This window comes from Caretta caretta, chromosome 2, assembly GCF_965140235.1.
Source record: "Caretta caretta isolate rCarCar2 chromosome 2, rCarCar1.hap1, whole genome shotgun sequence".
Lineage (NCBI taxonomy): Eukaryota > Metazoa > Chordata > Testudines > Cheloniidae > Caretta > Caretta caretta.
Window position 1 is genome coordinate 260199043 of NC_134207.1, and position 24586 is coordinate 260223628.

General features: G+C 39.9%; 1 protein-coding gene and 1 long non-coding RNA gene across 4 annotated transcripts in view; one reads left to right on the top strand and one right to left on the bottom strand.

The window, feature by feature from the left end:
• MINDY4 (MINDY lysine 48 deubiquitinase 4) overlaps positions 1–23438 on the top strand; it is a 95315-nt gene extending 71877 nt beyond the window's left edge. For both annotated transcript variants that reach the window (XM_048837450.2, XM_048837449.2), the window contains exons 17-19: positions 11730–11910; positions 14935–15007; positions 21396–23438. In XM_048837450.2, coding sequence (XP_048693407.2) covers positions 11730–11910; positions 14935–15007; positions 21396–21444 — 303 coding nt within the window. In that variant the 3' untranslated portion in view covers positions 21445–23438. The remainder of the gene's footprint in view (positions 1–11729; positions 11911–14934; positions 15008–21395) is intronic.
• The window catches only part of LOC125631170 (uncharacterized), a 92550-nt gene that overhangs the window by 4233 nt on the left and 63731 nt on the right, over positions 1–24586 (bottom strand). The window contains exons 2-4 of one of the 2 annotated variants that reach the window (XR_007354872.2): positions 12957–13208; positions 8470–8600; positions 5774–5942 (exon numbers count right to left, since the gene is read on the bottom strand). This is a non-coding gene — a long non-coding RNA (uncharacterized LOC125631170). Of the gene's footprint in view, positions 1–5773; positions 5943–8469; positions 8601–12956; positions 13209–24586 lie in introns of those variants that run through there. The other variant, XR_007354870.2, reaches the window with a different exon arrangement.

Genomic DNA, 24586 nt, shown 5'->3' on the forward strand with positions numbered 1-24586 from the left:
GACTGGATGCTTGCAGTAAGACATTATATTTCACTTACTGTGTGATTGCACATTGGGGAGCCGGCCTGGATGAATCCTCTAGGTGATGCCACCATATAATTTTGCTACTACCACTAATAATAACAGGAACATAGGACACAGGACTGGAAGGGACCTCCTGGTTCACTGCGTCCAGTTTCCTGCTATTACAATAGCACCATCATATAATCACAGATCTAAACTTATCAAGTGCCGTTTTGAACTTAGGTTATTTGTCCCCACTTCTCCTGTTGGGAGGCTGTTTGAGAACCCCACTCCACTAATGTGTAGAAACCTACCACTAACCTTCAGCCCAATAATATTCCTGACCAGCCTATGCTCATTTGTTCTTGTGCCAACATTGTTGTTGATCTTAAATAGCTCTTTCACTCCTTTGTGTTTACCTCCCTAATGTATTTGTAGAGAGGAATCAAATCCCTTCTTAGTCTTCATTTTGCTAGACTAATAAAAGACAATGATAATATCTGGCAACATAAAGGGACATGTTTCTTTTCGACATTTAATTTTGAAAATAATATTTTAGTTTCATTTAGAAAGAAAATGCAAAATTAGATTGAAATTTCCAAAATAACCCAGTGAGAGTAATTAACTGCTGGAACAATTTATGTACAGCTGTAGTGGATTATCCATCACTTGAAGTCATTAAATCATGACTGGGTGTCTTTCTAAAAGATATGTTCTTTCACAACCAGAAGTTATTGGGCTTGACTCTGGAATAGTGTTGGAAATTCTATGGCCTGTGCTATACAGGGGATGAGACTCGATGATCACAATGTTCCCTCTGGCCTTTTCAATTTAGGAATTTATGAAAAGACACCCATCAAGTAATTAGCTAATAATTTGTTTTAACTGATCAAATGCAAATAAATGTATCTGAAAACAAATCCTGACTTTAAATGTTTCCCATATGGCTGAAGTTAGTGGGATTTTCTTAACACTGATAAATTCTAGTGTTTCGTTTTTGTAATGGAAAAAGACTACTACAGTATTCAGGACTAAAACAATAAAGTCAAGAAAATATCCCAATATGATATTAATGTCCAAATTTGATGAATACTGATCAAAACAAAGCAAGGAAAACATGTGCTTTATCTGGTTCATGCTTCTAGTCCTTCCTTAGTATTATTATAAAGAATGTATCACTTCCTTGACTTGAACCTCAAAAAGATTAGCACCTCTTACAGATGTTTTCCATGCTCCAGAGTGGAAGATGTGTTGTATGTAGCATAACATTAAGTGAGGTTAGTATAGATGATAACTCATCTACTCCTCCATTCTCCCCCAAAAATTCTACATTACCAAATCCCAAAACATCTGAAAACCTGACCTCTTCAACTTATTCTTCAGATACTAAACTTAAGGGATGTGGCGCCTTCTATGAATATGCAGCTGCTTGAGAATTAGAATCATGATCAGCGATATATTTTCCAAGTCAATTATTCTTACTCAGTTGCAGAAACCCCAGTAGACATAATTTCATTTTTTTTTTTTGGTCTACACTAATTCAAGCATCTGATGCAAACTTTCTTATATTTTATTTGGAACATCTGTCACTGCTGTACATTTGAGTTTTTCGAGTACAACACAATACACACTGGAGGGAATGTAACAAAAATCGGATTCCAGTGGACTCATGTCACCAGGCCTGGAACTCATTGTCATGGTTTCAGAATTAAGGGCCAAGTTCTACTCTCAGTTACACCAATGTGAATCTAGAGTAGCACCAGGAAAGTGGGTGAGGTTACACTGTATTTACTTTGGTGTAGCTGAGAGCAGAATTGGGCTCTAAGTCTTTAGAATTGACTGTTTCCTTCTTAGCAGCATTTCAGTAAATAGGTTCTGCATGAAATTACAGTGTGGCAATGAGGATGGTAACTGGAACTAGAAATGGATAAGAACAGTAATTTTTTCAACAGTTAGAGGCTCATGTATGAGACTTATAGTGAATCACAGAATCAGAACGTAGGGATGGAAAAGTACTTTGAGGTCATATCCAGTCAACCTCCCAAGTGTAGGATTGTGCCCATTGTCAAGTCTATCTTGAAAAGTCTAAAGCAACAGAGCTACTCTATAGTTGAATACAGTGCACACCATAAAAACTCAATTTTAGCCTCCGCTGCCATGATCCAGACACTATCATGTCTTTAACTCTCACTGCCTTTTCCCATAGCTACTTGGTCATTTTAGCTCCTCATTTTCCCACTTTTTCCTAACGTGTTAAGTGCCATGTGATCTGATAGGAGGACTCGAAATCAAGAACTAATCTTGGTTCTGCCAATGGTTCCCACTGTGGTGGCAATGAGCATGTTAGCAAACTTTTCTACCTTCATTTCTTGATTTAGAAAACTGGGACAATGACAGTTATCTGTTAACTCAGCTTATTCATTAAAATACCACTGATGGGAAATATTAGCTTCAACCCCTTTGACGCAGCCAGCACACTGTGTGCACTAACAAGATCTGCTTTACATTAACTCACAAATTCACTGCATATTCTCTGTCTTCATCTGTTTATCTGCCCTGTGCAACACTCTTCCCATAACCTTTTGTCTGCTTTGCAGGTGCCTCTTGCACTTAAATGTATTAGAAGCAACTCATCTGGGGGAAAAAGATATCCAACCATCTTAGCTAAGAAACAAGTCATGAAAATATGTACATGCAAAACGGGAACTGGTGGGCAAGCTTTATTATCCATCAGTTTGGCTTTTTATTGTTCGGTAATGAGCACGCAGTAGAGATTCTGCTTCATGTATGGATTCTGCAAAGGCACTGTAATATCTCTATAAATTACTGGTGAGCTCCATTATGGAGAAAAATGTGTGTTCCATCTTAAGGTATCCATCATTTAAAAAAATTTGTTCTTGACTCCTTGTTTATTCAAATCCCTTTCTAGCTTGGAAATGAAATGTGTTTCCTTACAGAAAACTTTTTGTCTTCTATCTCATCCGTGGATTTGTTTTCATAGGGTTGGTCATTACAGTTGGGATATTAACACTGACTTGTTTAAGAAAAGACAAAACAACAAGATTGCAGCATTTCTTTATTTAAACCTTAGATTTTAGAGATTTTCACAGATTTTGCAAGCATCTATAGCAGAAAGAGTTTGGTCAAATATAGCCCAAATTTCTGTAGCATTGGACTGTCTCTGATGTCACTGCGAGTAAATCTTGACTTCTTGAAAATGAAATGTTAAACTTTGCACTACCAACCTCTGTTCTCAAAACCACCACTGTTATTTTTACATGTATTATTTACATTGCAGTGGCACCTAAAGGCCCCAGTCAGGGTGGGGTCCCATTGAATTAAACACTGCATCCACATGATGAGAAGAACCAAAGAGCTTACAATCACCAGCCTTTGGACCTACCACTTGCAAATTATGATTGGTGAAGCCTGTAACTGGTGTGGAAATTCATTATTATTACCTGTCTGTCTTGGATGACAGGCTTCACTCAGCACCATGATGTCTGCATGCCTTTTTGAGCACAAGTTGCATATGGCCTTTGACCCACAGCCATCACTTCATTTGCTATAGATCTCTTTAATCTGACCTGTGTAAGGCACCAGTGATATAATAATTGGTAATAATTGTATGTTGTGGCTGCATATAGGGTCTTGTTCAAAGCCCACTGCAGTCAAAGGGAGTTTGGTCACTTATTTCAGTGAGGTTTGGATTGGACCCAAATCTTTTTCCATTCCTCTCCATTATTTTTCACCTTTTCATCTGTTTCCTATTTCATCATGTGAGACAGTTCTTCTTCTATATCAAAACTATCCAGTGCCATATTGTTCTGTGTTTGTCCAGCGCTTAGCACAGTGGGGTCTTGGTCCATGACTAGAGCTCTTAGGTGCTACCACAATACAAATAATAATATTAATAAATTACATACTGTTTCTGTTATACTAATGACTGTCTACTTCTAGTTGAACTCAAAGATCTCTGTTTAAAACGTTTTTGTTTCTGGCAGGGCTGGCATATTCTTCTATTTATCAATATTCCCAAACATTTGTAATTGAATTTTGTTTTCTTTAATCTACTTGAAACCTGCTACATTTTAATGGCCACAACTGCTCTGCCCCTCATGCCACCTGGAACTGGAAAACATATAATTGCAAGTATACTAAATAGTGTATTACCCAGGGGGAGTGAGCTAGTGTTTTATTGCAGGTGGAACAAGTATGCTGAGGCTGTGATACTGTAGATGTCCCAAGGAATGTAAAAAGGGAATCTTCTTTTATAGTATCGACTCCTCAGACTAACGTTGTGGGAACATCATTTAATATTAATGCCTGACAGCAAATGTCATTGTAATCAAAACCTTTGTTGATAGAACAGACAATGTGCAATTTCCTGTAAACACTTAAGCACCGGCTAATTATATCCGTTTGTAGTAGCACGTCCACCCCTCATGGATGCCCCCTTGTCTCTGGTCGTAGCATTGCACAGGGTCTGTGTCTCTGGTGTCCCCATATCAGGCTCTCCCTTGCACCTACAATAGCCTTTCTCAGCCTGCCTCTTCTCCCATCTCCCACCTAGATGTTCTCTGGCTTGGCACTCCAGGCAACTCACAAAAACTCCTTCTGGGATAAGCCCTTCTGCCCCTCTCAGGCTTCATGATAGTTTCCTTGTTGGCCCTACCTCAGGGCTTCCCCTGTAGGAGCCTGACCTGCTCCTGTAATGTCCTTTCTCCATTGCTTCTTGTCTACTAAACCCTATCCCAGGACTTCTGTTTGCCAGAGACCTGTCTCTTCCGCAGTCTGTTCCCATATGAGCTCCCTCAGTCTACTTATAAGGCATAGCTCTGTCTTGTCTGGCCAGGAGGCAATTAGTCAATCACCCCCTAGGAGCAGAGCATGACTAATAGGAACTCTTCCCCTTGCCTTGCAGGTGATGGGGGTTGAGTCCTATCACACCGTTACATCCATTTTATCCAGGCAGGACAAAAAGTAATGGGCTTAATCTTCAGCAAGAGAGATTTAGGTTGGATATTAGAAAAGTTTCTAACTACAAGAGCAGCTAAACTCTACAATAGACTTCCAAGGAAGGTTGTGGAATACCCATCATGGGAGGTTTTTAAGAACAGGTTGGACAACCACCTGTCAGGGATGGTCTAGGTTTACTGGTCCTGCCTTAGCACAGGGGACTGGACTTGATGACCTCTTGAGGTTCTTTCCAGCCCTACTTGCCTATGATTCTATGAAAGTGAATCCCACTGAGTTCAGTAGGATTGGGGAGTTTTTAAAAGGGGCATTAATGAGTTAGCAAACTATTGCCTTGATCCCAGACAGTGATCTGTATGGCTGGGCCTTTGTACCCACATAGAATCCTATTGACTTCAGCAGTGTTGCTGGGTGAAATTTTAATAATATATTTGCTGAAAAATGCAGTTTTGTTGACCCAAAACTATTTGCAAATTCATATTGAGTCCACTGAATAGATTCAATTGAACTGAAAAAAATCAAAATATTTTGGAAATGTCAAAATAAAACTTTTTTTTTCCTACACAGAGGATTTTTTTTACTTTTCAATTCACTGGAGATTTTGAAAAAAACGTTTTGGTTTTCCCAAAAGAATTAAAACAATTTTTTTTTCAGAATTGCCAGTAAACCCATATTCCCCCCCCCCCCGAGCTCTACTCAACTTTGCAAGATGGGACTTTGCAGGAGGGGAGCTTGTAAGTGTAACACTGTAACAAGTGTTGCAGTACCCAGGCAAACAAAAATAAGGCAGGAAATGGCAGGGTTGATATTATAAATAAATACAATTCAAATTTAAATAATGTAAAACACAGCAAGCAGAAAAATTAAAAACTGTGCTAGATAAGATGGAACTAAAAAAACAACCACATCAGCCATGGCCATTCAGTCATCTTGTTTTTTCTGATGTTGCATCCTCTTCCCATCTGAATTATAAACGTTACAAAGAATGATGAGAACATTAATTTGTATCTGCTCAAGCTGTGTGCCTTACTAAAGCACCAAAAACAGGAAAAAAAACCTCTGCCTCATATGTATTGTGTCTGAAGAAAACGTAGCAAGAACGCAGTTGTCCTGTGCTATAAGAAGATAAGCTATGAACGGTGAAATATGTGCAGATTCAGGAACTTTCACAAGGGCAGATACATTGGAAATGATTCTGCCACAGTAAGTGTTGGTGAGGAGAGTTAAATTTGCCATTGTGCAAGTATGAAATTAAGTCAGATGGTTAAAAAGACCACCCACAGAGTTGGAAATGAGTCTTTCTTTGCAGGTGCTCTCTTCTGAAAGGTTGACATTTTCCAAAGATGAAAATTGCCTCAGTGAAATTTATGAGGGTACTTAAGGGATTTGTAAGGGAGGGGCACCGTGGTAGGGAAGTCTCTGTAGGATTGTAAACATGCAGCATAAGAAGATACCTAACTCCCTATATTCCCCCCACCTTTCTGCCTGCAATAGATTAATAAGCATCTGTCAAAAGTGATGAAATATTTTAAAACTGATGCATTATAGTATTTAATTAATTTGTGATACTAATATCGGCTCCTTAAGAGGGGACTCTCTTCATACTTGTCTCCTGTAAAGTACAAAGCATATGGCTGGCCCATAACAAAAATGACAATTGTTAAATATTAATAAGTCCAAGAGCCAGATCTCTCTGCAAGCTCTTAGGGTTGGTTTACACTACCGTGGTAAGTCGACCTAAGTTTTGCTACTTCAGTTACATGAGTAATGTAACTGAAGTGGACGCAGCTTAAGTCGACTTACTGCGCTGTCTACACCGCACTGTGTCATGGGAGATGCTCTCCCACTGACTTACCTTACTCTTTGCAGGGAGTTGGATTACCGGAGTCGACGGGAGAGTGCTCTGCCATTGACTTAGCGGGTCTTCACCAGACCCGCTAAATCGACACTGCTGCATCAATCACAGCAGTGCTGATCTACCGGTAAATGTAGACATGGCCTAAGTAAATAGGCCTGCCTAAAGGATTTCAGCAGACCAAGAGGAGAGAAGGGAATCTTTGGGTTTTTATTTACATACTCTGAATTCTGCATGTGCATCAGTGTGATTTCAGCAGACAAAGATGAATGAGTCTCCTGAGTGTGAGACATCAGGAAAATATGCAAGCTCTTCTTACTAGTGGGTGAGGCTGGGCAAACAACTGGCTTCTTTGGCCAGCAAGAGGCATGGGTACAGCATTCATCTCCTCTTGCAGAAAACGTTGGGTATTTGACTGCCATTATCTTCTTGAAGGTGACTACATCAGAAATAGGTGACTACATCAGAAATCCCAGGGTGGGATTTTTAAAAGCCCTCAATGTTGGCCTAAATTTGAAGTTTGACCATTGACTTCAATGGAAGCAAGTTAGGCCAGCAAATGAGTACTTGTGAAAATTCCACTTTTAGTGTAGCATATTACCCTTCTCACTGTGTTATTGGTCTCTGGTCTCAAATCTTGGGGAAAGCTGATAGTATTTGTTTCATTGAAGCCCTTGATTATCAGTCCTACGAATAACACTACTTTATGATACAGTTAAGACCAACTCTTCCTCTAGTGTAATTGGTGTAGCTCTGTTGTTTACAATAGCTGAGGATTTGGCATGCAGCATTTTAAACACTAGTGGAACGCTTATGTTAATGCAGTATGTGCTTTTAGTTCTTTGTGCAATATACATATCTGAGGCTCAGTCCTGCAAGCCTTACTCACATGAGCAGCCCTATTGACATCAGTGGGACTGTTCGAGTGAATAAGAGCTAAAGTGGAACTTTGGTTGGAAACCTTTTTCTATTTCCTTAATCTCACATCAGCACATATTGTTTGAAGCCTTTTGGGCATTATTTTAGCAGCCATTTATGGGATGACAGCATTACAAGGAAGTCACTGTTCACATTTGTCTTTGATTTACAAGAATACTAATATAAGCATCTTTGTAAAGTGAAATATTTTCATCAATTTCCCTCTTATTTGAAATCTTTTGAAATCTTGGATCTATGTACTTCTCTTATTGTTATTCCTTTTATGTTCTATTTTTTTAGCTTTTAACTTTGCAAAATTTCTTCTGTACTTTTGAGCCAAGAATTTACAAACCCTCCCTCTCCAAACTATTGAATAAAAGGATGTGTTATATAGACATTAACAAAGTAATGAGTCAGTTACTTATTGATCTAGAGAATTGTTTCCTAACATCACAAGGAACTCTGCTTCAGGAAGATGCTTGATTTTGTATTTATATAACATTTCAGATGCAAAATACATTTCTTATTAACAAAAGTGCATAATTCACAATGCTGAGAATTTTGTTGAGATTTTTATAATAGAATGGGCTACACACCATATGCTGTATTTTTTCTGCTGATTAGCTCACATTGGTGGCTATAGGCAATGTGCCTGAGAATTGGAAGCAGCATTATATATACAATATATACCATAATGTCCACAGTAGCAAATATACCTGCTAGAACCCTCTCCTGACCTCTTTATTCAGTCCCAGGAACGAAGGAACGAAGGAATGATCAGATCAGATCCAGAGCAGCAGTCCACGTAGTCCAAAATCCTTTCTCTGACAGTGGCCAACACCAGAAGCTTTAGGGAGAGTTGCAAGAAGCCACGTAAAGGACAATTATTATGGAAAACCAGCCCCAAGGGAAGGTTTTGTTTTAGTCAGTGGATGAGGATTTAGAGCCTTTTCATATATTTTTATTCACCCTAATGTAACTGTGGATATTCTCATTACCCATATAAATATCCAAACTTCTTTTGGCTATTCTTCTGGCTCTGTCAATCTGTTTCTTCACTTCACTGTTTTCTTCACTGTTTATTCATTACAATACCCACCTGCTGAAGTGAAGAAACAGATTGACAGAGCCAGAAGAATACCCAGAAGTCACCTACTCTAGGACAGGCCCAACAAAGAAAGTAACAGAGCGCCACTAGCCGTCACCTTCAGCCCGCAACTAAAACCTCTCCAACGCATCATCAAGGATCTACAACCTATCCTGAAGGACGATCCCTCACTCTCACAGACCTTGGGAGACAGGCCAGTCCTTGTTTACAGACATGCCAACCTGAAGCAAATACCAGCAACCACACACCACACAACAAAAACACTAACCCAGGAACTTATCCTTGCAACAAAGCCCATTGCCAACTCTGTCCACATATGTATTCAAGGGACGCTATCATAGGACCTAATAAATGGACACAAATCAAACATCAAGAATTATAACATTCAAAAACCAGTTGGAGAACACTTCAACCTCCCTGGTCACTCAATTTCAGGCTTAAAAGTCACAATTCTGCAAAAAAAAAACCTTCAAAAACAGACTCCAACGAGAAACTGGAGAATTGGAATTAATTTGCAAACTGGACACCATTAAATTAGGCTTGAATAAAGACTGGGAGTGGATGGGTCATTACACAAATTAAAAATTATTTCCCCATGCTAATTTTTCCCCTGCTGTTACTCACACCTTCTTGTCAACTGTTTGAAATGAACCATCCTGATTATCACTACAAAAGTTTTTTTTCTCCTGATGATAATAGCCCACCTTATTTGATTAGTCTCGTTACAGTTGGTATGGCAACACCCATTTTTTCATGTTCTCTGTGTATATATATCTTCCTACTGTATTTTCCAGTGCATGCATCTGATGAAGTGGGTTTTAGCCCACGAAAGCTTATGCCCAAATAAATTTGTTAGTCTCGAAGGTGCCACAGGTACTCCTCGTTTATTCTAATGTTAAGCAGTTCTAAAGTTAAGATTTGTACAGCACCTAGCACAATAGGATTGGGGTCTCTAGGCAGTACCTCAATAGAAATACTTATAGTAATAATAAAAGCTATTCTATTAAAATAGAAGTTTTATTTTTGTCTTTAGTTTCCCTAAATAATTTCTGGAAGATAAAACTGTCAGTAGTTCTATGGGAAAAACAAAGCTGCTTTGTGACAAGATGCCATATTTCAATTACAGGAATATAGCAAATAACTAAATATCCTTTATAGCTGAAAACTAAAATCCCAACAGGAAGAAAAAAGAAAGGTGTTCCTGATTCATTAAACAATCTAGCTACTATATTTACCCATTTACATGTTAGTAGAGGGGCTGAAATCCTGAACTTGCTCCCTGCTGTAAAATGTACTGCATGATAGTCTGGTCCCAGTAAGTGAACACATCTGCTGTTGCTCACTGTGAACCAATACCTCTGGACATTGCATTGATTTCAGGAGGGTGTCATCGTAAAAGGGCAACCCAGGACTTGGGGAGGGAAGGGGATGGTGTTCATCATGGAACAGATTAAGGCAGGAAAAGAAAATCTCAAATCTCTTATTGACTTCAGTGGATATAGGAGCATGGCCTAAATAATTTACCTATCAGTATGTTGTAAACACCAGAATATATATATAAAACATGCACCCCAAGAAGAGTTTTTACCCCAAAAAGGAAGACGTGTCAGAGACTCTATGAAGTCCAGTAGGGACTTTGCTATTGCTATTGATTTTACGTGGAAGGTGGTCAGATTCTACAGTGGTGGGCAGCAGGATAAAACCCAATGATAGATAGATTAGATTAGATTAGATGATAAATTAGGTGATTATTCAAAAAATATCAATAATACTGTATTTACTTATATTTCAAACTGTTGGGAGATTTAAAAATAATGGCTATTCAAGTAAAGTACACTTTTTTCCCCCCACGAAGAATACTTATGTTGTGCCTTTAGTCTGAGGGTAGAACTTCCATATGAGGTCAGCAGGAGTTGCACATGTGACTTAAGCGCATGATAAGGCCTTTACAATTGAAGGTTAAAAAGAAAGAACTGAGGTTCGTCAAAGGCGGCCCAATAATAATGTGTTGATTTTACTCCATCTGAGATTCTGAGAAGCCTTCCGTTTTAGTAACAATGGAAAAGGTTGTTCAATGTGAAAAGATTTTATTGTTTTATTCTACTCGTTCAAAACAAAACAAAACCCAAACCCCTGAATTTGAAATGCCAATGAAAAAATGTGTTGAAATGCAGGGATTATATTAGATTGTAAACTCTTCAGAACGGGGATTTAGTCTTCCAATATGTCTGTACAGCACCTTGGAATAACTAAATCATGATCTTCATATTACTCTGCTCTTTTCAGTGTGGTTTAGTAGCTACGGCAGCTAACTGGATTCTCCTTTCTTCTGAATTCCAGGGATGGAATCCTGGGCCCATTGACGCCAATGGGAGTTCTGCCACTGACTTCAGTCAGGCCAGGATTTCGCCCTCTGTGAAAAAGAGGTGTTCTTAATTGTGGTTAGCTAACTCAGGTTGAAATAGCAGTGAAGATACAGTAAATTGGCTTTTAACTTAGGTTAGTAACTTGAGTTTAACCCCAGGCTCCCCTGTAGGCTTTAACTCAAACTGCTAACCTGAGTTAAAGGCCAAGTTGCAGTGTCTTCACTTCTAATTTAACCCCTGTTAATTAACCCAAGATAAGAACACACCTTTGTTGCAGTGAAAAACATATCTGTGTGTAACCTTGGGCAAGTTACTGAGCCTAATTGTGCCTCAGATTACCTAACTGCAAAAATAGGGGAAATAACCTGTACCGGCTTTAGAGGTGTACTATGAGCCTTAATTAATTAATGTTGAAGGCGATACATAAGTGAAAATTATTGTTGTTTTTATTATTGTACACCATGAATTGTTTTGTTTTTCATGCTATCTCTGTTTCTTCCAGGTTGGCTGCTATTTGAAGACCCCTAGGTATCCCATTTGGGTCGTATGCAGTGAAAGCCATTTCAGTGTGCTTTTTTGCTTGAGAAAGGACTTACTAGGTGACTGGAAAACGGAACGGAGATTTGATCTCTATTACTATGATGGCCTGGCCAACCAGGAAGAGGAAATACGGTTAACAGTTGGTATGTATAGGAGAACCTTTGCATTTCCTCCACAGTGACAGTAACAGCATCACACCTGAAAGAAGAGTCCTGATAATATAACCCAAATCTAGCCGAACTATTAGAGGTTTGGTGCCCACTGCCTAGGTTTCCATTATGAGTTACAATAAATAGTGGTTTGCAGCAGGATAATTTTGAGGTTAAGATAAGGTTAAACACCTGAAATGTTTAAAAGTTTAAAATGTGCCCTGTTTCCCAGAAGCTGCTACACCTTTAAAGAAAGCTGATTTCTAAGGGCTAGATTGTGGTCTGGTCTGTCCAGACTCACAGGGCCATAAACCAGTTGTGACTTTGGATAGGCTCCACATCTCTGCAGGCGCAGGGGACAGAGTAGATCCCGCAGTCTCAGTATTTCCCCCTCCCCTTGCAGGATGGGCTGGAAATGACAGAGAGGGTGGGGAACGGTTATAACCTTAGTTTGAACCTTAATGCTCCTTCGGGGACAGCTGAGTTGGTGCAGAGAATATAGTAAGCTGCTGCTAATATGGTCCAATTCCTTCCTTGGACTGCTCGTGAGGCAGCACATCTGCACACTGCCCTTTAGTCATGGCTAGTTGTAAAATGGACAATCTGGCCACTCATTAAACAGAGCTGATGTGCCCAACCCTTGAGAGTTGCAGTGAGGAGTTGTGGGTGCTCAGGAGAATCTTTCAAGATTTGGTCTTTGGTAAGAGAAATTGTAGCAGCACCATAGTTTGTATCATCTTACTCAAATTCACTGAGAGCCCACCCTACTGGGATGATTATGATGGTTGTATGTTATCTCCATAAATAAACAGGTACCCATATGTGGTCTATTTCAGAAGTGAGAAGACTTACTAACATATATCGTACAAAGGGCCACTAGGAGAGGACATTTATTATAACTATAATTTTTTTTTCATATGCCCCAATTTTTTTTGAAACGTATGCCTCTTGGGCTGACCTTTTCTGTGATTTTTTCCAATGTTTTTGTAAGTTTGAGAAAAAACATTTCAGTTTTGCTTTGTTAAAGAGCAACAACATACCTTTTGGTTTAAGCCAGTCTTATTAGTTGTCTATGGTCAAGGAGAATCCTTACTTATTAATTATTTCTAACAGCGGTGAGTTTCAGTTTGTGGCAAGGACGTCCTTTGTCAGCATAGCAGTAGAGACCTAGGTTCTATTTACACCTCTGCTACTAACATCTGTGTCAACTTGGGCAAGTCACTTCACCTCTGTTGGTCTGAGTTTATCCATCAGTAGAACAGGAATAATAATACTTGCTCACACGTTGAGATCTGTGGATGAGAAATTGCTAATTATTATTTTGTGTATTGTTTCTTTGTACCATTCAACCAACTCTTATCACTCCAATTTATTTCTCCTCTGGAATTAGGCTTGGATTCAGAAGTATGTTTTAAATTTAAGGCATCACACCCACAAATAGTTTGTACTACTAAATCTTTTCTTATCTTTGGAATTTTGCAGTACTGCATTAACGCCAAATAGTTTCACCATTCTGGCTAGAAAATCTCTCCAAGATTCCTCTGAGCTTGCTGTGTGTCTTTGGAGATAGCCATCCTGCTCAGTACAAACTTTGTTTGATCTAGAGAAAAGTTGGGGTTCTTTAACATCTCCTAAAAAGTGTAACTGAGTCTTCTGAGTCCTTAGGTGCTGTGCTTTCTGTGACCAGATGTGCAAAAGTAGTGTTCCTTGAAATGATGACCTTCACCCAGAGCTGTACTTTGTAACCAGGAAGGCAGGATCAAAGCCTGGTAAAGCCTTTTGCAAAAATAGAGGAAGAGTGAAGAAGTGGATAGCAGAATTAACTTCATTCGGAGTGAAATTTTCCCTTGTGTAGGGGACCAGAACATAATCTATGTAGGACTTAACTGATGTACAGTCTCATGCTAGCCGTTTGCATAAGGGCAGATTTTATCTATGGTGCTCACTCATATGGACCCATTTGCCGCAAGATAGAGAGGATACCTGTTATCTCTTTCCAAAAAACAGAGCAAATCCAGGGTGGCAGAACTTCACTCTGCTTTACAGGGCAAAAAGGGCCTTCTTCCACACAGAAAGTCCTACTCAAATATAGGAGGCAAACAGGCTAATTTATTTGGAGGAAACGATGCACTCCATGAGAACTTTAAATGTCTCTCGTGTTTTACCCATGTGCCTTTGTCAGTCATTCAGAGAATCTCCATGGGTTTGGGGATATTTATTATATATTTTACACAGAACTTTCAGAAAAGAATAAAGGTTTTTTGGACTTCTGGAGAAATGTCACTGACCTTTATAATGATTACAGATGACGACCATCTGTGTATCTTACCCCATTCAAACATCCTTTGAACTCAGTACTCTTTAAAATGGGGTTCTCAAGAGCATAGTCATTTACTAAATTGCTGGGGGAAATATAACTGTCGTTGAAGTTATTAGAAGGTGGCATTTTCTCCAGAGGTGCATTTACCACCCCCAACTTCAAGGCAGCCGCCATAAGTTACAATAAATAGTTTGAGTGACTTAATTGAAATGGAATTGATTGAGGCTATTAGCTATTGCATGTATATTTATTGCTGTACTTCCCGTTAAAAAGAGTTTTGTCCCATATTTAAGAAGAGAGGTCTTGTGTGTGCCACTGTAGGCTTTGTGGAAAAATGATTGGTAAAACATAAGTGGTTCTGAATGGCAGGGTACCATTTTTAAATAACAGAAGTACCACTTACGAGGTTTTCAGACTATCATACTTTTCTTTAAACTACACCTTTGCTCATATTACATTACCAGACTCATCCTGAATGTAATCGGCTCTATATGATAATATTTGATCTGCCATTCCATGCCAATATTGTTTGCAGGTTTTGGAAAGAGGATTTAGCACGTAGATTGTCACCACTTTGGGGCAGGAACTATGTTCTTGTTCTGTGTTTGTACAGTGCCTAACACAGTGGGGCTCTGGTCCATGATGTTGACTTCCAGACATGATGATGGTCATGATAAATATCTGAAATGTCTCTGCAGATACAGTTCAGCCTTACACTGAAGATAAAGAAAATGACCTTATTCCTCCACTTGAGCACTGTATTAGGACAAAGTAAGTAACCCTCATCTACAGTTTTGTAGCACAGATAGTTTCAGTTCCCTAACTTTTTTTCTCAAAATGAGATTTTCACTTGCCATAAAATAAATATGTTCAGCTTAGTCGTAAAGAGTTGTTGGTTAACAAAAAGAAAGGACCTCAATGAGCCAGAGTTGGTAACAGAACATATCGGAAATAGGGTTCTGTTCCTGTATGATGTTATGATGACCACATTAATGGGCTGGGATGTTCAATTTAGTGCTTAAAGAAACCTTCAGTAAATCACTAAGAGCTGACCTTGTCACAGTAATTCTCCTTGATTTCCATAGGACCAAAATTGGGCCCCCGAAAGCAATTTGTTACAAGAGCACAAAATGCATGAACATAAGAACGGCCATACTAGGTCCGATCAAAGTTCCATCTAGCTCAGCATCCTGTCTTCCGACAGTGGCCAATGCCAGGTGCCCCAGAGGGAATGAACAGAACAGGTGATCATCAAGTGATCCAACCCCTGGCGCCCATTCCCAGCTTCTGCCAAAAGGAGTGAAAAGGAGAAGAAAAGCCCTTTTTTTCTGTCCTCTTAAATGTCCAAATTCAAAGCACAGGGAAGCACAAGGAACTGTAATATGAATGGGATTTAGACATGAATGGGGAAAAAAACAGTAACAGGGCAGACAATGCTGTGAGCTTAACAGAGCAAACACTACTTGTGAGATAAACATGCATGCTTTAAATAAAACATGAGCACGGGGGCAGAATAAGGTATTTGTATGGATACTCATAAATATAGGGGGTATGCTGTTATAATAGCATTAACTCAAACAACTCATGGAATAGAAGTCATCCTGGTGATGGCCATTATAGGTAAGGCTACAGAACAGTTTCTATTATAATTTTCTCTTTTCACATGCTCACAACTCTCTGAAACATTCAGCCTTTTAACCAAAATATTCCATGCTTGGGGTCAGCCTGATGGTGTTTTATTGATCGATTGATTTTTTTTTTTATTGAAGGTTTGAGTAAAATCCTTTTTATCTCTGGTGGTGGTAAAAAAAAATCTCAAATATTTCCATAGTAAAAAAAAATGGTGATCACCCTTTCTTTTATTGTGATAACTACAAAAAACCCCACTGCTATTTGAAACTGTAGTCCTGGCTTTTTAACAGGCGTCTATGAGGAGTATGTGATTTCTCAAGATTGCAAAAGACCATGTTTTTACACAATGTTCTGATTGTTTGAAGAAATGGGACTGAGCATGCACAATAGAAATTGGTTTTGTTAGGTAAGCTCTTAGGGCAAATTCTGCCCTCAAATATGGACACCACTCCCACTGCAATGGAAATTTCATGCACATATCAGAGGACAGATTTTGGTATTTAAAAATAAGTGTGGTGGTCATGGTTGTGCAGCTATTTAAGGGCTTAATCCAGTTAATACATTAAAGTGGATGGGAAGATTCCCAATTGTGTCAATGGAGGGGGATGGGGATTATGTGCGCAACTAGCTAAACAAAGAAATGTATCCTCTCCACTGGCAGAGCTTGGAAAATCCCTTAACTGGGTATCTCTGAAGCAAGAAACATATGTGCATCATAGGTGAAGACTGTAGCACTTGTTAAATCAGCAACACAAACAGCTCCACATTTTTTAATTTCCTATTGTCATCTTCCACCCCCACCCCCAGTTTTCTTTTAAAAAAACAAGCTGGGACATTAACTGTCTAACATCATTGCAATGCAAAGCTCATATTACACAGTCAGCATCACAACAAGTTAGAAAAGGCACAACATAACATTACAACAGATACATTAGCACAGCTATATTGCATGTATGGGATGCATCTATTCTCATGATCTGGCTAAACACACAGCCTAACAGATGACAGTTTAGAATGTGAAACCTATGCCCAAAGAATACACCGGATGGGCAATGCAGACAAAGTTAAATTTGTTGTTATAATCACTTTGTTTCCTGACTTTTGCGGATTGCCATATTGCAACACAATTCTACACAGCTTTTTTTTTAACTTTTCCCTGCATTAATTTTTAGAGGGTGGAATTAAAAATTAATTCCACTCTCAGCATATCTATATGTATCAGTTCTAAGGACTAAAGGTTGTCTCATTGATCTGTCTGTCTGTCTAGTGCTCTTATTGATAAGTTGCTAATCATTGTACTGGAGAACTGTCAGCAGGCAGCCAATCAAAGAGTAGCAAGTCTAGAGGGTGGTCATGTTACACTCCTTCCCCCAGCCCCCATTTGATTACTGTGTTCCTTAGAATCACCAGAAGGCACAGAGGGAAAATGAAAAACAAATATTGTGTGTTCTTATGTGTAACCGAAAATCCATGTGCTAAGTATGTTCCGGAAACAAAGGTTATTATAAAGCAGGCACTGAAGTATACATGCAGAGAGAGAGAGAAGGAAAAATACTTTATATGGTACAGGCAGAGCAGAGGAAATACTTCAAAAAACCCCTTGTATTAAACAAAAACAATCCTTAGTCCCTACTTGATACCTGTTGCCATAAGACTCTCACTATGGAGGCAAGAATAGCTGCAAGATTTGGGGCAAGTTTGTTATTTGCCCCTCTAGATTCTCAGAACCAAGAAGTTTTGCCGAGGACTCCAATCCTAGATTGGGATTTTCAAGAGAACTCCATTTTCCCCTTTCTTTCCCGCTATTCTGTTCTATACAGGTTCTTACATCGTGCCCATCACCACATTAACTGAGCTCCTTCCAGTAGTACAGAAAGCAGTTTCGACTAACATCTGTCACTTTGGTTTCTTCTCTCGTCCTCCCCCTAGGGGGAGAAATGGGTGTGCAGTGCAGGGTTTTTGTTTGTTCTTTTGAGGGGGAAGGTTTTAATGTCCATGTTGCTCTGAGAAGACAAGGTTGGAGAAGTGCACTTTGCATTTGCAGCAGGAGGCAACACAGTCCAAACTTTGCCACCTGATGTCGCTTCCAACTGCAGACTCCCAACCAATGAGTCAGAGCAACCACATGCCCTTCCATTGTGCCTCCCAGTTCCAGACATCTGGGGGAAACAGTTCGGTTCTGACCAAAAGATGCCTGGAATGTGCGTCCTTGGTTTGTTTTGGCGATGCCTTGCAGACTTCAGTAGAACACGCTTGTATCATAGTCCCCGTCCTCAGTTGTTTTCTGTCTTCAGTGGTGGAAATAACATCTGTCATCTCTGCCTGAGGAGGCAAAACTTTGATCTTACTTTATCATCTAAATTCAGCAATATATTTTAGTAACCCGTCCTCTACCTTCCTCTGCAGTTTCCGGGCTATACAGTAGCAGAATACTGCTGTTGTCCTTTGAAGTGACACACTCCACTGGGACAACAGGGATGTACCAAGTACCATATGCAGGGCAGCACTGAATGTACATTTCACCCCAAATTACTCACACATTATGCAACAGCCAAATAATCAACACAGCAGCAGCTTTATGAACTTTATTCTAGACTGAATGCTCTGCAAGGGCTTAATGCAGCTTCCTTTGGAGTCAATGACAATACTCCCATGAACCTCAATGGGCTTTGGATGAGGCCTCAAGTGAATGGCATGAATTAGATTTTCTTTTTATTGTTAATCTGATAAAGTAGAATTGAGTCAGAAGCAAAAATGCCAGGGTAGAGTTGAGGTATATTTCAGCAGGGTTGCGTGGGGGGAAAGCTCGAACTGCCACTCTCTATGCCCTACCTATTCTGCCAATAAGGAAAGAACTTGCCCAGCACCTGACAGTTCAGCACTTCCTGTGAGTTCATGAAAAGAAAAACACTGACATTCCAGCATCTTCAACTCAGGCTTTTATGGGAGGTGAACAACAAAGGGATTTTTTTCAGCCTACAAATAGCTCAAGGGAAGTGGTTTGTAAATCAGTGAGGAAAATCAGTGTTGTTATGGGAGTCATCCTGATTTTTGCCACAGAATATTTTTTTCTATTTTTGTTTTTGCAAAACACTTAATGACAAAAAAAAATCATCAGTGTAACATGACTAACATGTGTCTCAACGTGTACAGGAAGAGTGGCGCCTGCTATAACTATGGTATCTCAATCCTTTAGTTGATAACAGCACATTCACTAGAGTGTTTTCTCTACCATGTGGTTTTGCATTTGCCAATCCAGACAGTTGTATCATATCATTCCACCAGCTCCTGATGATGGAAGATGATGTGGTGGGCAGAGTGTGCATGAATGGTGATGTGTCTGAGCTCTGTAGCATTCCCAAAGAGGCCAGGAGAGGATGGGGGTTATATTTCTTAGCCACATTTTATTGCTTTTTTGGTCACATCAGGAAGGATGTTGATACATTGGAGAGGGTTCAGAGAAGAGCCACAAGAATGATTAAAGAATTAGAAAACCTGTCTTATAGTGACAGACTCAAAGAGTTCAATCTATTTAGCGTAATAAAGAGAAAGTTAAAGGGTGATATGATTATAGTCCAGAAGTATCTACACGGGGAACAAATATTTAATAATGGCCTCTTCCATCTAGCAGAGAGAGGTATAACACTATCCAGTGTAAATTTTTAACAGTGAGGGTAATTATTAACAACTAGTAACAATTTACCAAGTTTCAGAGTAGCAGCCGTGTTAGTCTGTATTCGCAAAAAGAAAAGGAGGACTTGAGAATAAATTAGAGACTTAGAGACTAACCAATTTATTTGAGCATAAGCTTTCGTGAGCTACAGCTCACTTCATTGGGTGCATTCAGTGGAAAATACAGTGGGGAGATTTATATACACACAGAACATGAAACAATAGGTGTTACCATACACACTGTAACGAGAGTGATCACTTAAGGTGAGCTATGACCAGCAGGAGAGCGGGGGAAGGGGGGACGACCTTTTGTAGTGATAATCAAGCATTATCAGGTGCTAAGGTGCCACAAGTACTCCTTTTCAATTTACGAAGGGTCATAGTAGATTCTTCATCACTGACAATTTTTAAATAAAGATGGGATCTTTTTCTAAAAGCTCTGCTCTAGGAATTATTTTGGGGAAGTTCTATGGCCTCTGTTATACGGTTCAGACTAGATGATCACAATGGTCCCCACCGACCTTGGAATCTATGAATCACCGTCTGAACTTTTTGCAATGATTCCAATGTGATTCCAATTCGAAAGTCCACAAGACCTTCAAGCCAGATCAAAGTAACTGGTGGTTGGAATGGAATTAGACTAGAGGTGTCTCATTTTCAGAGGCTTCTAAACAGGCGCTTGCAAATATTACATGTACAAGTAGCTGTTTGTATGTGTAGCTCAAGTAATGCTTCATCTAAATACCCAGCTGTACTCTCCATGGGCCTGATCTTCAACGCAATGAGGTCATCGCAAGACTCCCATTGACTTCAGTGGGCTTTAGATCAAGCCTGGTCTCTTTCTCTGTGTTTGACAATGCCTATCACACTTTGGCTTCTACTGCAAATTACTGAATAAATATGTTGATGAATACAGATGTAGAGGCCCATTTGAAAATGTTCTCCTAAGTATGTATCTTAGCATTATTTCCAGGGCAGGGCAGTGGCAGAGAAGAGAAGAGAAGATATAGAATTTTCCTGTAGACGTTTGTCTATTGAGCATTTGAAAGAAATAAACACTAGCAGCAGCAGCAAAATGTACTTTCCTAGGCTTAGGGTCACAAATACAAATTGCCTATTCAGAGGCCCGTCTATTTAGGAATGTGCAAATTACCTAGTGGCATTTGAGAGTTTAGAGCAGTAGTAGGTGCTTAGGGTTAACCCTTATAGAGATCACTAAGAGACCACAAGAAATATGTGTCAAATCTTTTGTGGGGAGAGGCGTTAAGGCAGAAGACAGTATATAATAGGAACAACTATTTGATTTTAAGTGTGTGCCTCTGATTATAGTGGAAGGGGAAGATAAGGAGTTTTCAAGTGTGTCCCCCCTTTATTTCTCATCTGATGCTTGACCTTAACAAAGTTTAAATAAGATCAGTAATATTATCCCCAGAAAACACATTAGGAAGCCTGGAACTTAGGCTCTAAACTGGAATTTGAAAAGGAGTCTAAGCGGGGAGCAGCTCCAAATCCCATTGAAATCTAATGGGAGTTGGACACCTAACTTCCTCAAGTGCCTTGGAAAGTCTCACCCTTGAATATTAAGGGCAGAAACCTAATAAGAGACCTCTCAGTCTCCAGGTCAATTCAGTTTTGGGGTCCCCTCTGCAGAGAGTACCATCCAGAGTGCGAATGGGTTCCAGTTGAAGCAGTGGTTCCAGAGAGGTGGATTCCTGTTGAATTCACAATGGATGTGGTTGACATTAATGGGTCCATCCCAATTAAACACACCCTACACTATTTTTTTAGGAGGGAGGGGCACCACCACAACTGGCACCTTAACCCATTAGAATAAAACAATCTCTCTTGTCCTTAGGTGGCAAGGAGCAGTTATTGACTGGAATGGCACAGAACCCATCTTGTGACTGAACTGAAATAGAAGGAAACCTGCTAGAACAGCACGTTCTTATTCTCACCAGTAAGGAAGCAGGGCGAAACTCCTGGCTGCCCTTGCAATTTGTGGTGAAGCTGAGTGACATGCTGCATGCAGGCGGGAAGAATTTCACCTTGCGCTTCAGATATTTCATCCATAACGTAAACATCACTTCCGTAAATACTGTTTCACTTCCTTTTATGCACAATGTGTGAAAGGAGACAGAGCCTCCACTGCCAAGATAAGTTTTTGGACAAAGCAGTAAAGCTGTCAACTTCTACTTGAGTTCCATTGATGGATTCATTCTGCATCTTGCAAAGTTTTCTCCAAAGATCAGACTAAACAGGCCGCACCCAGATTTCTTTGATACTGGCTTTTCCTTCCTTCCCCTCACAGCCTCCCTCACCCCAAGGAAACCAAGGTACAAATGTGAAGCATTGCCAGAGAAAGAATGATCTTCTTTCACTAGTTTTTGTACTTCACACTTTCCAGTGAACTGGTTATTAACACTGTAGGCACTTGCAGTATGGCCTGGTCTACACACAGGTTTTGTACTAGTGTAACTAGGTGGGGATATAATATTTACTGATATTATATTGGTACAAGCCATAGTGTGGAAGCCAGTTATACCAACATAAGGATATTTATACCAGTAGAATTTATTCCTCTTCCTATACAGGAGGCTATGTCTATATTATGAACATCTGCAGCCATAGCTATGTCAGTCTGCGGTATGAAGAGGTGGAATCCCTGACCAACATAGCTGTGTCAGGAGAAGCCCCTAGAGTGAATACAGCAATCCTGGCAAAGCTTTGCTTTTACTCATATAGTTTGTTTCACGCATGGGAGTGGTTTTACTGTATCGGGACAGAGTGCACCTATGCTAGCACAGCTGCATCCACACTAGGGGGTATCACTACAGTACAGAGACTATGGGCTTGTCTTCACTTTGGAGGTAAATCGGTGCTGCTGGAATTGATGCAGCAACATTGATTTAGAGGGTCTAGTGAAGACATGCTCAATCGATGGGAGAGCGCTCTCCCATCGATTTCCATACTCCGCCTCAAGGAGCGGTGGAAGTCGTGTCAGCGGGAGAGCGTCGCCCATTGACATAGCATAGTGTGGACCCCTCGGTAAGTAGATCTAAGCTATGTCGACTTGAGTTATGCTACTAACATACCTATGCCACCATCGCCAGACACGGTGCAGATACAGCCTATGCTGACAGAAGACGTTTTTCTGTTGGTGTAGGAACACCGCCTCCCTGAGCAGTTAGCTATGTTGGTGGAAGCCCTCTTTCATCAACATAACTGTGTCTACACTGGGGATTATGTCGGCATAGCTAGGTCCATCGGGGGTGTGGTTTTTCAACCCCCTGACAGACCGATGTAGATATAACTTTTCAATGTAGCCCAGGCCTCAGAGCACTTTGCTTGTACAGTATACTGGCATTCCTTTACAGGTAAACGGTTCTAGTGTAGATGTAGCTGGAATAAGCTATGCCACTATAAGCACTGTTATACTGGTATAACTGCATCCACACTAGGGGCGTTGTACCACATGAACTATTCTGACATAGTTAAAGCCATATCATGTTTGTGTGTAGACAAGGTCTAAGATGCTTTGCCTCTTTGCAGTGTAAAAAAACAGAGGAGCCATAATGTTCTACATTTAAGATGCACATATCTGTGACAGGTAATGTGCCTGACAGTTAAATAAAAGGCATGTGTGAAACCATATTCTTGCAATTAATCCAGAGGCTACCAAACCCAGAGCTAGGGGTTCATGAATGAACTGTGTGAGGGTTATGTTGCAAATGAAATGTGTAGAACTGGGCCAGATCAATCAAAGGAACAATGGAACAAAAACTTTGAAACAAACCAACAATATTATTTACTAATGGAAAGGCAACAGAGAAGTGGTGTATCTGTAATTTATTCCTATGCCTTTGGGAGCAACTATCATAAAATATCTTTTAATGAGGAATTTTTCATGTCTGTTTTTTATGTTCAAAATGGTACCCTAGGAATATCCATTTTTTTCAGTTGTCCACTTTGTCATCATTTAATATTTAGTTTCTACTTTTCTATCAATAATAGTAGAATTTTTCAGACTGAATTTTCAGATTAAAACTTAATTTTACATCTGCACGTATTCAGACAAGTTATAGCAGAGCATCCAACTACACAGAAACATATATACACGGAGGGAAATTATCACTAGGGATAGATTGATGAGCCTGTCTGAATGTGAGCCAGGACACCAAACTTGAACAGAAACTTTTTTTAGCCTAAAAAGTCTTTGGATATGTACCCTCCTCCTCTGTTGCTTCCAGTTCCCAGCAAGCCTTCTACCTTCACACATCAGGGTCTCTGCTAGTCTGGCAAGGTCAGCTAGGCCAGATACTGTACTTAAACCTTGTGAGATCAAACCTTCCATTAAAGTAAAGATCAACAGGAGCTGGCAGATCTGATTTCTATTCCTGGCTCTTCTACAGATATATGACCTTTGCCAAGTCCCTTAACCTCTCTGTGCTTAGGTTTCCTCATCTACAAAATGGGGATAATAATACCTACCTCATAGGTGTGTTGCGAGGCTTGATCAATTACTGTTTGTAAGGTATTTTTTGAATTCTAATTGGAAGGTACTATAGGAGAGCAAAGGAAGTTGAATTCCTGGAGTCAGATATAATGAGAGAAAATATCTTTGTGTGCCCTCTAGCCTGGAAAAACCCAGGTGCATGCAAGATGTCAATAGAACACCTAGCTGGACCCTTGTAGAAAGAGTGCCAATCCCAAGAACATCTTCCATATGGAATATCAACAAAGGTAGAGGGTCTGTTGGCGTTTAGGGAGCTTTTTAGTGTCAGGAAGATATAGGAAATCGTCTGAGTGTAAGAGACAGAAAGTTGGGACTTAAGACAAAGGAAATATAGGACCAGGGAAAGAGGGAATGTTTTGGTTAGACCTAGGAAGGTAGAGGAGTGGAGCAGAGCCATTCATTGCAGAGCCATTGGCCATTATCTTTGAAAACTCGTGGCGAACCGGGGAAGTCCCGGATGACTGGAAAAAGGCTAATGTAGTGCCAATCTTTAAAAAAGGGAAGAAGGAGGATCCTGGGAACTACAGGCCAGT